The sequence below is a fragment of the Salvia splendens genome, chromosome 11 (assembly GCF_004379255.2).
Source record: "Salvia splendens isolate huo1 chromosome 11, SspV2, whole genome shotgun sequence".
Taxonomy (NCBI): domain Eukaryota; kingdom Viridiplantae; phylum Streptophyta; class Magnoliopsida; order Lamiales; family Lamiaceae; genus Salvia; species Salvia splendens.
In genome coordinates this window covers 24746281-24759986 of record NC_056042.1, presented here as the reverse complement: position 1 = coordinate 24759986, position 13706 = coordinate 24746281, and the positions used below count along the sequence as shown (strand labels likewise).

The window sequence follows — 13706 nt, the reverse complement described above, 5'->3', positions numbered from 1 at the left end:
TGAAATACATGAGCTTTAATCTCATCCACTAATTTTAAGATCAAATGGTGTAGGATTGGTTTTAGTTGGGGAATGGATAGTATATGTATTTGAACATGACTCTTAATTATGGTATTGAACTAAACACAATATATTTAATCTCGAAATACAAAATTAGTGGTGTTCAGTTTCCAAGATAAAATAATACCAAGATATATAATCTAGGATTGAATTGTGAAATTATTTTAATCATAAGGGATTAGTTATGACTAATTATTCCATGATATCCATCTAAAATTGAGTTGTGAGATTGAATATAATACACCAAGCACACTACAAATTTAATCGGAGATACAATCGTCCAAATCGAATACCATTTAAAGGGATTAATAAATCTTTTCTACGTAGTACTAGTTGTTTTCACTGCCCTCCACCGCTCCATATCTTTCTAACTTAAAAATGCATATTCTTCAAATAAAATTTCACTACCCATCTGAAATCTCTAGGGTTCGCCTCTTCGATTTTCAATCCACATTTCTGATTTCTTCAGCTTAGAGTTTGAGAATTTTCACCCTTTTCCAATCCTCAACAGATTCCCTGATCCCCTTCTCGTGATTTTCACTTCTTATGTGTCAGGTAATTTTCTCATTTTAGTGTGCCGATTTATTGCTCCTCGTCCTCAACGCATTCAATTCCAGCTGCTGCAATTAGCCATACAAAAACCTCAATTTGTGTTTTTCTAATTACAATCAAGATCAAGCATTAGAGCCGGTCGGTCTTCATCGCTGCAAAAGCAGCTGCTTCCAAATCGTATCGGCGTTGATTTCGCAGCTGATTGATCAGTCATGGCGGCGCCGCGGAGCGTGGTGGTGGAAGCCGGCTGCTGGGTGCTGGATAGAGATGTGGAGAAGAATGCTGACTCTCCGTCGGAGAAGAAGTTGAAAGCGGATAGATTTCCTCTGTCGCGATGGGAATTTGCGGCGGCGCTGGGGGTGTTTCTGGTATTTTCTACTGGATTGGTGTGCATTTACCTCACGATGCCGACTGCGGAGTATGAATTACTTAAGCTTCCCCGTACGATCTCCGATCTCCGGTCGCTCAAGTACGTAGCTATATTATTGCGGTGGTTTCCATTTTGATTTGTTAATGACATCACTTGATTATTATCTATATTCATTTGTAATGGTGTAGCTCTTAATTTGTAGATGCTGCATTCTGTTTTGTGTTATTTTGTTATGAGAATTTTAGAGCATCCGCAGCGGTGGCGAAAGACGCCACCGCCGTCCGCGCCGTTGGCAAGGCGCAGGACCGCCGCTGGCACGGCGCTGCTCGATGTATCGAGCACGTCCGTGCCAGCGGACGCACACGTGGCGCGCTCCCATTCGTCAACGGCATAGCCGTTGTGTTTAAACTTTTTTTTATTTTTTTTTTAAAATCGGTATTTAATTATAAATAATGCTAAAAAATAAAAAAAAAATATTTTCCAAATCCCAAAAATATGGCCGTTTTTTTCCCGTTTTTTCTGAATTTTTTTGATTTTTTTTTATTTTTTTTTTTCCCCAAAATCATCTATAAATACACACATTCATCATCCATTTATCACATCAAATCATCTCTCATTCATCTCTCATTCATAATTCTCATACAAACTATCAACACATTCATCCCCCACTCAAAATCTCAAATGGATTTCACCCATATTATGGCGGAAGCGGAACGCGAAGAACAAGAATACTACGAACAACATCGTGCCGCTTACGAAGCATATGTCGCGGCGAATACCCCTGCTCCTCCTCCTCAACGAACCAGATCAAATCGACGGTACATCCATCGTGACCGGGAGGGAGCCCACGAAAGGCTCGTTGCCGACTACTTTGCCGACCAGCCGCGGTTTCCGGCAGATTACTTCAGGCGCCGTTTTCGCATGTCAAAGCGCTTGTTCATGCGAATTGTCAACACATTGTCCGCACGTGTTGAATACTTTCAAACAGGTGTAGATGCAGCCGGCCGGCAAAGTATCACGGCGTTGCAGAAGTGTACGTGTGCCATCCGACAACTCGCTACTGGGCAAACGGCCGACATGTTCGACGAGTATTTGCATATCGGTGAGTCCACTGGAATCCTATGTTTAAAGAATTTTTGCGAGGGCGTTCGTTCTGCTTTTGGGGATGAATTCCTTCGAGCACCCACCACTGATGATTGCCAACGGTTGCTTCGTCTTCACGAATCAGTCCATGGCTTTCCCGGAATGCTTGGCAGCATTGACTGCATGCATTGGAGGTGGAAGAATTGTCCGACTGCTTGGAGGGGGCAACACTTGAGCGGTCACAAAGGCGGCGGCCCAACGCTTATCCTTGAGGCGGTCGCCGACTACCGCCTATGGATTTGGCATGCATATTTCGGCGTTGCTGGATCCAACAACGACTTGAATGTGCTATATTCGTCACCACTCTTCAATGATGTGATGAATGGTGTAGCACCGGCGATCGACTTCACCATCAACGGAAATATATACCGCATGGGTTACTATCTCGCCGATGGTATCTACCCAAGGTGGTCGACGTTCGTGAAGACGCTCCACAACCCGCACGACCCGAGACGGGTTCTTTTTGCGCAGCGTCAAGAGTCAGCGCGGAAAGATGTCGAAAGAGCCTTCGGGGTCCTTCAAGCTCGATTCAACATTGTGAAGGCCCCGGCTCGGCTGTGGTACGTGAATAATATCGCCGACATCATGTTCACGTGTATTATATTACACAACATGATTATAGCCGACGAAGGGCCGAGGGCGGCTAGCTTCTACGACGAGGACGAAGCCGGAAGCTCAACAGCGAGGTCTCCCTACGCCGAGGCGAGCATACGACGGTTGGCGAGAGGATCGAGACAAGACACACAATGCGCGATACTCGAATCCACAATCAACTACAAGAAGACCTAATCAACCACATGTGGGCGAAATTCGGCAACGAGTAGTGTCATTTTTAATTTTTAGGATTTTAATTATGTAATTTTTAATTTTTAGGATTTTAATTATGTAATTTTTAATTTTTAGGATTTTAATTATGCAATGTTTAATTTTATTTGTCATTTGTAATATTTATTGTGGGTTTTAAATGAATTTTAATATTATGGAAATGTTTTTGTGTAATTGAATTTTATATTAATTGTGCTCGTCCTTGCGGAAGAGCACAGTTGTGGGTGTTGTGCTCTTGCCAGAGAGCAGGCATGAATAGTACCGCCCGGGCTCACAACCGTGCCGCTGGCAAGAGCACGGTTGTGGATGCTCTTATGTTGATTATGAACTCTAGTCCTTTTGAATTATTTGATTAAATTTCAAGAGGATGCGTTGATCAAATTAATTGATTAAGTGCAAGAGATGAAAAAAAATATACTGATTTATTTGTAATTGTGAGGCTGTTGGAAAAGAAACTTGTGATAGATGCATATATATATCTGAGCAAAGCTAAGCACTAAATACACGACGACGAATGACTTTGCTTTTTAGTTTTTGTTTTGGAGCCCAACAATGTGTAATTCTGATCAATGCAGTCTAGTCTATATATTGACTGTGGTGCGCTTTGGTGACTAAATACATATCCATGTGTTGTGTAATGTACTTTAGTATTTTTGCAATTGGTTGTTGACTGTCTCCGATAGTAACCTGAATAGGCTAAAATCCTCTGCTTTTTTCATTGTCCCTTTGTGAATCTTTTTTTACAAGTTTTTAAATTCTGCCATTTCTGGTTTATAGAAATGTCACTTTCTGAGCATATTGTGTGCCATTTTTCTCTAGTATTTATACTTGTATGATGTGCTGTAGGGATCATCTTGCAATTTATGCTCAGTTACACCCAGCAAAGTTCATTCTTGGTTATTGCTCGACTTACATATTCATGCAGACATTCATGATACCTGGAACGATTTTCATGTCGTTACTAGCTGGAGCACTTTTTGGCGTAGTCAGAGGTCTTTTCTTGGTAGTTTTCAACGCCACAGCAGGCGCATCATCCTGCTACTTTTTGTCAAAACTTATTGGCAGGCCTATTGTCAACTGGCTGTGGCCTGAAAAACTGAGATATTTCCAGGCTGAGGTATATTATCATCTTCGGTTTTACATTTCAAAATTATTTGTGTATTTTTATGTATGTAACACGAGCTGCTTAAGTTTGCTCAAACTCTCTGTTTAAACACGTGTTCAGATAGCAAAGCGGAGAGAGAAGTTGCTGAATTACATGCTCTTTCTGAGAGTTACTCCAACATTGCCAAACCTGTTTATCAATCTGGCATCACCAATCGTGGATATACCGTTTCATATTTTCTTTTTTGCAACTGTTGTTGGTCTCATCCCAGCTTCCTATATTACTGTCAGGGTAAGACTTTTGGTTTTTACTTTCTTAATCACATGTATTTCTGGACATTTACTTTGGGTGATAGCTCAGATAGATAAAAATTAATCAACCTCTTGCTGGATTGCATCCTTTTGAGCTTGTTTATCACCCCCAAGTAAACGTCCCCTTACTCATTTTTACAAAATCAAGAATTTATTTCACGTTTCATTTGTTCCTCTAGGCCGGGATTGCTCTTGGTGAACTGAAGTCACTGAAAGACCTCTACGATCTTAAAACGTTGGTCCTGCTTTTCCTCATTGGGTCAATTTTATTACTTCCGACCATTTTGAAGAGGAAGCGGGTGTACGAGTAGAGCTGTTGTGTACAATTACTCCGGTCCTCGTGGAGGACTGAAGGAGAGAGTCCTTGTGCTGGTTTTCTACCTTGATTTAGGTACGAAATTGGCTAAAAGTCTACCTACACTGGCACTGCTATCCGCACCCCTGCTTCGGTCTTCTTACATCTAACAGATCCTCACCTTGGTTTATTTGGGTCTTGTAGCAAGATATATCGAATTTGTATTCATATATACACACCGGAAACTACAGATTATCGTAACACAAATCTAACTTGAAGAGCATGTTTGGTAATGTTTGGTAGGATAGATAACTCATTTAGGGATGTTATTTTTGTTATCCATCCCTAATTGAATTATCTATCCTACCAAATATAGAGCAATGGGAACCTCATATTATCGTATTTGCAGCTTTAAAAATTTAAACAGGTGCATTATTCTTTGATCTTGTTAGTATTTTTTGATTTGTTGTGGTATAAGTTTTTTTTTAAGGATGAATAATGATGTCCAATTATCGTGATCTGTGTTGACACGTATTGATGCTAATTTTTCGAGTTATTCGGACCTTTTAAGTCAAATTAGGGTTTATAAATCATGAAGTTCATCTTAATTATGATATTTATCCATGGTAGACGAATAGGTTTATAACATTATAGAACTATCTGAAGGCTTTAGGAATAAATGGTCTACAACCGAAAGAGAGCAGTGGAAAATAAGTGGGAATATGGTGCTACAGTATTATTTATTATGTACTCCGTCTTGGATTTCAATTTAAAGTAATTAATGAAGTTTCCAAATGATTTATTGAAATGGAACAACATGATGCAATAAACGTATATAAAATTCTCAAATTAGATTTGGATGTCGTCGCCCAATTGAGATCGTGTGATATTATTGGTAGCGAAAGCTTATTTATTTATGACCATGCACTACCATATATGCGTTCATATGTTTTAATTAAATATATAAATAAATCAATTTTTTTTCTCAAAAAGATCAGTTTTTGATTTTTACAAAATTTGGTCACATAAATTTACTGTTTATTGAATCTTTATATGTATGTTGTCGTTAATTGTCATTATTTGAGTGAAATACTAAAGTAATAAAATATTATGAAAAGTAAACAATTATTTATTAAAAGAAGATTAAGTGATTTTAAGTTTTTAATTTATATTAGTTTTTATTTTATTTTATTTTATTACTATGACGTGGATCGTGAAATGGATAAAACTGAGAGATGGGCCTTGATGACTTCCTAAAAGCCTAATATATAACATATAGTTGTCGAAAATTCACTAAAAAGCCCACTAGCATGAAACTTTTGTTTTTTTGTTTTTCTACTCAGAGCAACCAAACTCTATGCTTTGATAGGTGAATGTAAGTGCGTACAAGTTTCATTAATCAATTTTTCATCTTTATTATCTCAACTGGTTTTTTAGGTGAGATTGTGCGCCTTGGAAAGTGAGGGGATTGAAACTTCAGAAATGTTGAATTTTGCGATGCTTTAATCCGTTGTAGATTGTACAAAATGTCGAATTTGCTTAATTGTATTAATTATGTTAGGATTAGTGCTATTAGTTATCCATTTGTTGATTAGGGATTTTGGTTGCGATTGTTTGTGCACTTCGTTTTCATTTACAATTCGTTCTGAATGATTTTGCTTAGAATGCCGAATAGCTTGATTGAATCATATTTGACTTTGAATGTGCCCTATTTATGATTATGAAGCGTTGCTTTTAATTTTTCACGATTTTAGCTTTTGGAATGAGCCTAAAATACTGAAGAATTTTGCCTCTAATTTCGTGAGTTTAAACTTAGATACTACTTACTATCTTTGAGCAACTGCTACTGCAACAATTTAGTGGATTATTAAGTTTAGTACTTTGAAGTCATCTGAGGATATACAGTTTTACATATTTCTTCATTCTTTAGCCATATCTTTTGCCTTAGACTACTGATTCTCGTCTCACGATGATACACATTCGATTTCTGATCTTGTAGGTGTCTCGAAGATATGATATTCGCACAACAATTTTTTCCCTGGAAGGGTGCCTCTACCAAGTATGGAAGCTATTGGAATTATATGAAGCTCTTTTGGGATTCTGGCTAAGGATGGAGTTCAGTTAGTTGGTGAAGAGAAGGTCATTTCCAACTAGTTGAAACCTCCACATCAGTTGAGAAGATGTACAAGTTTGATGACTATGTTGCTTTTGCTGTGGCAGGAATCATGTCTAATGCCAATATTCTTATATAGGTGACCCGAGCTGCAGCAATCGGGGGAAACAACCAAGCTGCATAGTCCGTACTCAAGCAGGATTACAACGACGACATCACCAGAGAAGATGCCATTCAGCTTGCTATAAAGGTGCTCAGCACGACCCTCAACTTGGAGAATCTTGAATTGGCCGAGATAAGCTTGACAAGATGTTGGTAAAGTCGGGATTAACGCAAACTTCTGTGAGTTTGATCCTTACGTACATCTGCACCACTGTGCAATACTTTTTATGTGTGTGTGCTCTTGAAAAGCAAGCGTTTGTTGTATGCTCTGTTTGATCCTCTTAGTCATTTTACTTGTGCAGATGAGTTATCAGAAATGTGGAATTTTCTTGGAGTAACTCTTTGCAATAATATAATTGATCCTAGTGAGCTTTCTTGAATACAATTTGATGACCAAATCTTGTACAAGAGGTTTAAAATATACTCCATGGAACTACTTTGGAAGAAAATCAACGCAAATATTTAGGAAAGTGACTAAGCTTAGCTTACTTTAAGTGAGGGGTTGGAAATCATCTTTTCAACCATGCCATACAAAAGTGATAGCAAAGAGTAAAGTGAATGTGGTTGGCCATGTATACATTTGAACTAGTTGATTGTATAGGTTGTAGACGATATAATTGACAATTATTTTCCCTCAGCCACTTAGGATTTCCACCTCCCAAGGCATAAATACCCCATGCAGCCGATTTTCTTGTCGTGTCAATGCTTTTCCAATTTAAAGTTGTTGCAAACCAAAAACATTAGCATATGCAAATATGTGGTGATAATCATCATCACTTCCTTCCTAGTTCAAATTCCAGTATATAATTCGAGTTCCGTATCATCATTCTGGTTTTGGTAATGGAAGTGGCATTATTGTTACAATAAAGTGGAAAAGATATAAAGAAGAACGTTGATAGTTCTTCGTTACTCATTATCAATTCTTGGAATATATGTCTTTTTTTTATTGCACTACTCAAATGTTTGCAATATCATTACATTTATTCATTTATTTAGGCTCAAATATATTACATATATAGAAGAAGATCATGAGTATGCGATAAAGTCCAAATATTTACAAAATAAAAAATACAAAGGTCGCATGAATGCATGCAAATTGCAAAGCTACAATATCCTTATTCCCTATAAAGCTGGTGGTGTGGGTGTGTATTCTTTTGATTTATGTGAGTGGGGCATTCTGATCTACTCTTCTAAAACTTCCACTTTATATATCTTTTAGAGTAATGGGATGTTTGTACTCAAATTGTTCTGGAATCCAAATATTGCACTCTATGCTCTGCCAAAAATTCTACTACTTCACTTGAATATAATATTGTAGGTCCATAAACCCAAATCTGTCACCACCAGCAAAATTTATTGTTCATGGGGGGTCTCTCACCTCCCTAACCCATGCACTTATTATATAAAATTAATAAACGTAGGTAACAACTAACAACAAAAGATGTTACACCAAACTAATTAAAGAATATTTAAACCATACTATATTTTATTTTTCGTGTATTGTATTTTGCTTCATGATGAAAAATGGGCATATGATGGCAGTGCAAACTTTTTTTTTTTTGTATGTTTTGCAAGGAATAGTTAAGATTTAGCCTTTTTGTGCAGCTAATTAAAGTCGAGAATCACATATTCACATACATATATGTATATATATGCATTGACATCGCACCTACTTGTAACTTTAATTAGCTGCACAACTTGGAAAGTCTGTTGTGCTCTCTATACTAGTAGTTCTAAAACACATCATTATCTTTATCATTTCCCTCCTTTTTTATATTTCTATGCAAATTAATTACTACTCTATCTCTTTTCCAAAACTGTGTTTAGGGTCCTTTTCTTTTCAAATTAAGAAACCTTTGATATTAACTAGACAAGAGATAACCTAATAATGTGTTTAATTGGGAGCACTTAATTTCACTTTTCACGTAAACAATAGTTTGATTTTGACTAGGTAAATACCAAGAAATATTCTAGTATGGATATATGTCTGTGTGTGTGTTGTGAGCAAAAGTATAGAGTGAAGACAATATTCTAGAAATTCATGTGTCCTTGTCAGTGCCTCTTCTTCCATTCTCAACTAACTTCTCCACTTCTAATTTCACATTCACGAGGACGTTGGTGCATGTATTAATATACACTCCTATATACTACTACTATAAAATAACACCTACATGTCTAAATATATGTACTAATCAACACGGAATAGATGCGAACCTAAAAATAAAAATAAAAAATAACTATATAGTCACTTTTGTTTATACTGTCTTTTTACATGGAATATTAACTATAAGCTAAAATATATATACGGTGTTCGTTCGTTCGTTAATACTTTGAGATTTTAAAAAAAATTACAGTAAATTAGTTGTAATTTTAAAGAAATCTCAAAATATTAATTTTTGAATTATTTTTCGCAACTACCAATTATTTTGAATTTAGTTGAGAATGTGTCTTCAATAATTTTTTTCAACCATCCGCTGGCGAGAATTGGACAGATAAAAGAGTTTGTACCTTAGAGGAAGTTTCTAAATTATTATTAATTGAATGTGTCGCTTTCTTTTAAATGTAATTAATTAGTAGATGATGAGTCGTATATGCTCTTTATTTTTGACAAATTAGTAAAAACGTCATTTCCTGTCTATTAATCACCTCTCTTCTCAGTCGGTGCATGATTTGAAGGGTTAAAGCCATGAATTTTGCGCTCTTAATATACATGCTATAAAAAAGGCTTAAGCCCATTAACTAGAAATACAATCGTATACTAACAAAATAAAAATCACTCCTACTTTATTATAAAAAAAATAATTCCGACCATTAGGTACAGTATTAAACATAATTATTACTTTTACTAGTAAATCCCTTTACTCAATTAATTTCTTCTGAAAATCAATAATAATCTACCCGAGCTTTCCAAGCAAAATCCAATGTGGTAGTGCAAATGATATAGCGATAATAGTGCCTTTTTGTTGGAAATCAATATATCATCAATCTTTATGGCCCCAATCAACGGCTCTCAAAATTCTACAACATATGATGAGATGTTCATTACTCTAATCCGAATCAAGAGATTTTTCAAAAACAATACTAAAAACACGAATAATTATGAGACCTTGGAAACTTTGAATTATTGGTAGATACTAGATAGTGATGATAAATGATAATGCTACTTTTTAAGTATGCTTTGTTAGTAAAAAAAAATTGGACGTGAGATGTGGGTCTTCAATATTGCATGAAATGATGGTGAAGATGATCATGGAGGGACCCCAAATTTATTTAATTTTTTCCATTTTTTCATTATATTCACTATTGTTTTGCAATTACAACAAATTTGAAAGAGGAAAATCCCTTGGATTGGGGGAGAGAATTTGAAGTTGGAGCAGCAGCCTTGAGGAATGTGGGCTCCAATATTTGTAATTACAACTTTAAAAAAAAAATCTCTCTCCAAACGTTTATGAGCCACAGTATAAAAAGAAGAGAAACAGAAGGAGAGAAAAGAAAGGTGATGAGCATGTGATCCAACAGCCTTTTGTGTTCCCCTATTATGTTGTAAAATCACATTTTCTTTGCTAAAAACCCACCATTTCTATCTTCTTGTCTTTTTTCTTACACGCATCTCATTTTATTTGGTTTTCTCTTTACGTCGTTTAATTGTTCACCTTATGTCATGCCCTAAATTCTTTCGATTCATATATATATATATATATGGATGTATTCATTTTTTTTTTTATCTTTTGTTCTTTGTTCTTTTTAATCTCAGCCCCATGATTTTGTCATCCGACGGTTAGATTGGTGCCACGTGTCATTTAATAATGCAGATTTTCAGTTGAATAATGCACACCGACTAATAATGCACAATTATAGTGTAATAATGCAGATCATCTGGACCGTTGATGAATGAGATCTAACTGCCCATATTAAGAAGAATAAAGGGTCTAAGGGATGAATAGGAGAATAACGCTCCTATATAATATATATATATATATATATAGGGTTTGATCCATGGCAAACCATTCTTAATACAAAAATGCAGAACCAAGCATACAAAAGTCATTTTTTGGTCATTGTAAGCTTATTTTTACGTCATTTAGTAAGGATGACATGAAATGATCTTAACATGACCTCAAAACCCAAAGTTTAATAATATGACCTAAAACTGTTTTACAATGACCCTCTCTCGCCGTGTTTTGTTTTATTATTGACTCATTGGATTGTCAAAAATCTCATGGATCAAAGATTTGGTCTGGATTTTGTAGTTGAGATCAAGTTTTTGTAATGATCATTTATTCCTCTTCCGTTCCAGGTTTCATTTTCCTTCGCCGGCTCCTCGGCTCTTGCCGGCACCTCGGCGTCCGCTGTCTCTTGCTCATCTGCTACTCCGGTCTCTTGGATAGTGGTTCATCAGTCCGGCCACCATGGCCACTCGGTCCTGCAGCTTGCTCCTTCCTCAGGTAGGTCATTTCTTCTAAGATGTTATCCATACTGGCTAACATTCTGTTCATTGCTTTTTGCATCTTGGAGTTTTCCTCCCCGAGATCTGATACTATAGCTTCCATGGCCGCCTGCCTCTGATGCATCATATCCTGCTCTGCAGAGCCCTTCAACATCCTTTCCACAACTCCTGCCAGCTTGATCACCTCTGCCTTCAATTGCTGATTCTCCTCTGCCATTTCAGTGACTGTCCTTTCTAGAGCGGCTTGCTTCTGAGTCAGTATTCTCTGCTCCGCAGACTCCTTCAATACCTGTTCCATTGCTGACTGCTAAACGAATCATCTCTTCCCTCATCTGTCTATTTTCCTCAGCCATCTTTTCCACAGATTGTTCAATTCTGTCTCGCCTCTGGTCATGTCCTGGTGCTTCCTGAGCTGTTGTTATCCGAGCAGTGGGTATTGCCTCTTTCTCCCATCGCATAAAAGTAGGGCACGCCCTGCCTCATGTACACCGTGTTCGTTCGGACGAACAGAGGGATGTCGAACAATCCTGGGGCGCTCACCATCGTTAGTGGGGTTAGGTCTTCGTCCTCCGAAACGGTGATGTTGTTCCTCATGAAGATTCCCAATATATGGCAGAGGGAAATATTCCGTGCTGGGTGAGTTGCGACGAGGTGACATGTGTATGCAGTCCAGAACCCTAAGTGCAGCTTCTTGCCCTTTTTTGCACACCATATAAGGTACAACTCCGTCATTGATGTCCGGACTGCCGAATTAGACTGCCCCAAAAGATTGTAGTCTAAAAAAAGTTGAACCAGGCGTAAAACTGGGGTCGCTAAGGTGGATCGATCGGGAGATCGTGGATTGGAACTGCCCTGCTCCGGGGTGAGTAAGTTCCTCCCAAGCCGACTGGGGCTCAAATTCCACATGCCGGCGGGGAATCCCCCGCTCCCTGTTTCTCCATTCAAGTCCTATTGCCTCCTCCAAACTGCATATACCCAACCTCACAGTCCACTCAATCAGATTCATCCTAATTTCTCCTCCAAATACCCTGAAGCTAACACACTCTATATCCAAATCAGTTGTGACTTCGAATCGAAAAGTTGCGAAAAACTCCTTGGCCAAATCGACCGGGACACTTAACTTCTCATTCCTCAACAACCATTCAAAACCCAACTCATGCAAAAGGGCTAGAAACGATTCACTAATTTGCATCTCATCTAAGGATGGGAGATGAATTACCTTTCCACACTTAACCTTCTTGCCTTTTGCGTTCTTTGTGCGGTAAACTGACTGGAGCTTCTTGTCGTCAAACAACTTCATCTCTTCCACAACGTCATCCGTGAGTTCCACCGTCCAACGCTTATACCGGAGTGGTTCGGCAGGTGGATGCAACAGTTCTCGATGATCGTTGGGGAGTTCCCGCTCCTTGTATTCCTCCTCTTCCATGGTTGTGTCGCTATCTGATTCAGATTCTTCACTGGCCTCGTACTCACTATCGCTCTGTGTCTGCCGGTTTGATGGGGTCCTCCGGGCAGTCTCAGTGATCACTATGCCTGTGTTCGGGGTACGCATTCTTTTGGTTTTTGATTTTTCTCCACAACGGTCTTGCCCTTTCTTTTCCTTTCTACTTGGTATCTAGCTTCCTCTTCCGCCTCGGTTGGTGGCGTCTCCTGGGATCTACACTCTTTCTTGGCATCTTCCTTCTCCAATTGTTCGGGGCTCACTGACTCGGGTGCGAGGTCCAGTCCCTCAGCCACCCGCTCGGCTTCCACACCCTGATCCTCTTGCGCCGGACAGGGTTCGTCATCACTCACGATCTCTAGGGGATCCTCCGCCGTGTTCGGCTTCGCCCTGTTGGGTGCCCACTTACCCAAACAACGTTGCGATTTCCTCTGCGGTTTGGGTGGCTCTGCCTTGGAGCCTGTCTTCACTACCAGTTTCCTTCTGACGGGGATCGGTTTAACTACCGGAGGTGCCCCTGGGGTGGATGCCTCTACCTCTGGTTCTGTTGTCTCTGTTCCTGCTTCCTTGGCTTCACTCTGCTTTTCCCTCTCCTCTTCTCCTTCTGACTGGGATGTCTTATCCTTCGGTATGGGTTCTCTAAGAGCTTGTTCATTCTCTCCTACTGATCTTGGTGCGAGGTCCAGACCCTCAGCCACCAAGTCAGTTGTCTCCTCTCTTCGGTTTACCCTGTTCATTATCGAGTCAAACTCCTCGTCCGTCATGAGGCCCTGTTTCCTGGCTGATTCGTTCAGATCTATCTCTGGCCGTCTTACTTCTTGAAATACTGGGTCCTTCTCGGGCGTCATTTTTGCTCCGCCACTCTCTCCCTGGGTTTCCCTT

The 13706-nt window shown here is 38.7% G+C and overlaps 1 protein-coding gene and 1 long non-coding RNA gene across 3 annotated transcripts; both read left to right on the top strand.

Moving 5' to 3' along the window:
* Positions 1-413: 413 nt before the first annotated feature.
* Positions 414-5082, top strand: LOC121753796 (uncharacterized membrane protein At4g09580-like). 2 transcript variants are annotated; one of them, XM_042149057.1, is made up of 5 exons: positions 414-615; positions 734-1081; positions 3797-4067; positions 4176-4346; positions 4546-5081. In XM_042149057.1, exons 2-5 carry the CDS (start codon positions 825-827, stop codon positions 4675-4677), a joined length of 831 nt encoding a protein of 276 aa, XP_042004991.1. In that variant the 5' UTR covers positions 414-615; positions 734-824; the 3' UTR covers positions 4678-5081. The 2 variants fall into 2 exon arrangements, with proteins under 2 accessions (XP_042004991.1, XP_042004990.1); XM_042149056.1 differs by having other exon boundaries at positions 414-1081; positions 4546-5082.
* A 954-nt stretch (positions 5083-6036) lies between these two features.
* Positions 6037-7406, top strand: LOC121755137. Its single transcript, XR_006040642.1, has 3 exons — positions 6037-6098; positions 6661-6843; positions 6914-7406. It is a non-coding gene; the product is annotated as an uncharacterized LOC121755137 (long non-coding RNA).
* Positions 7407-13706: the final 6300 nt, after the last annotated feature.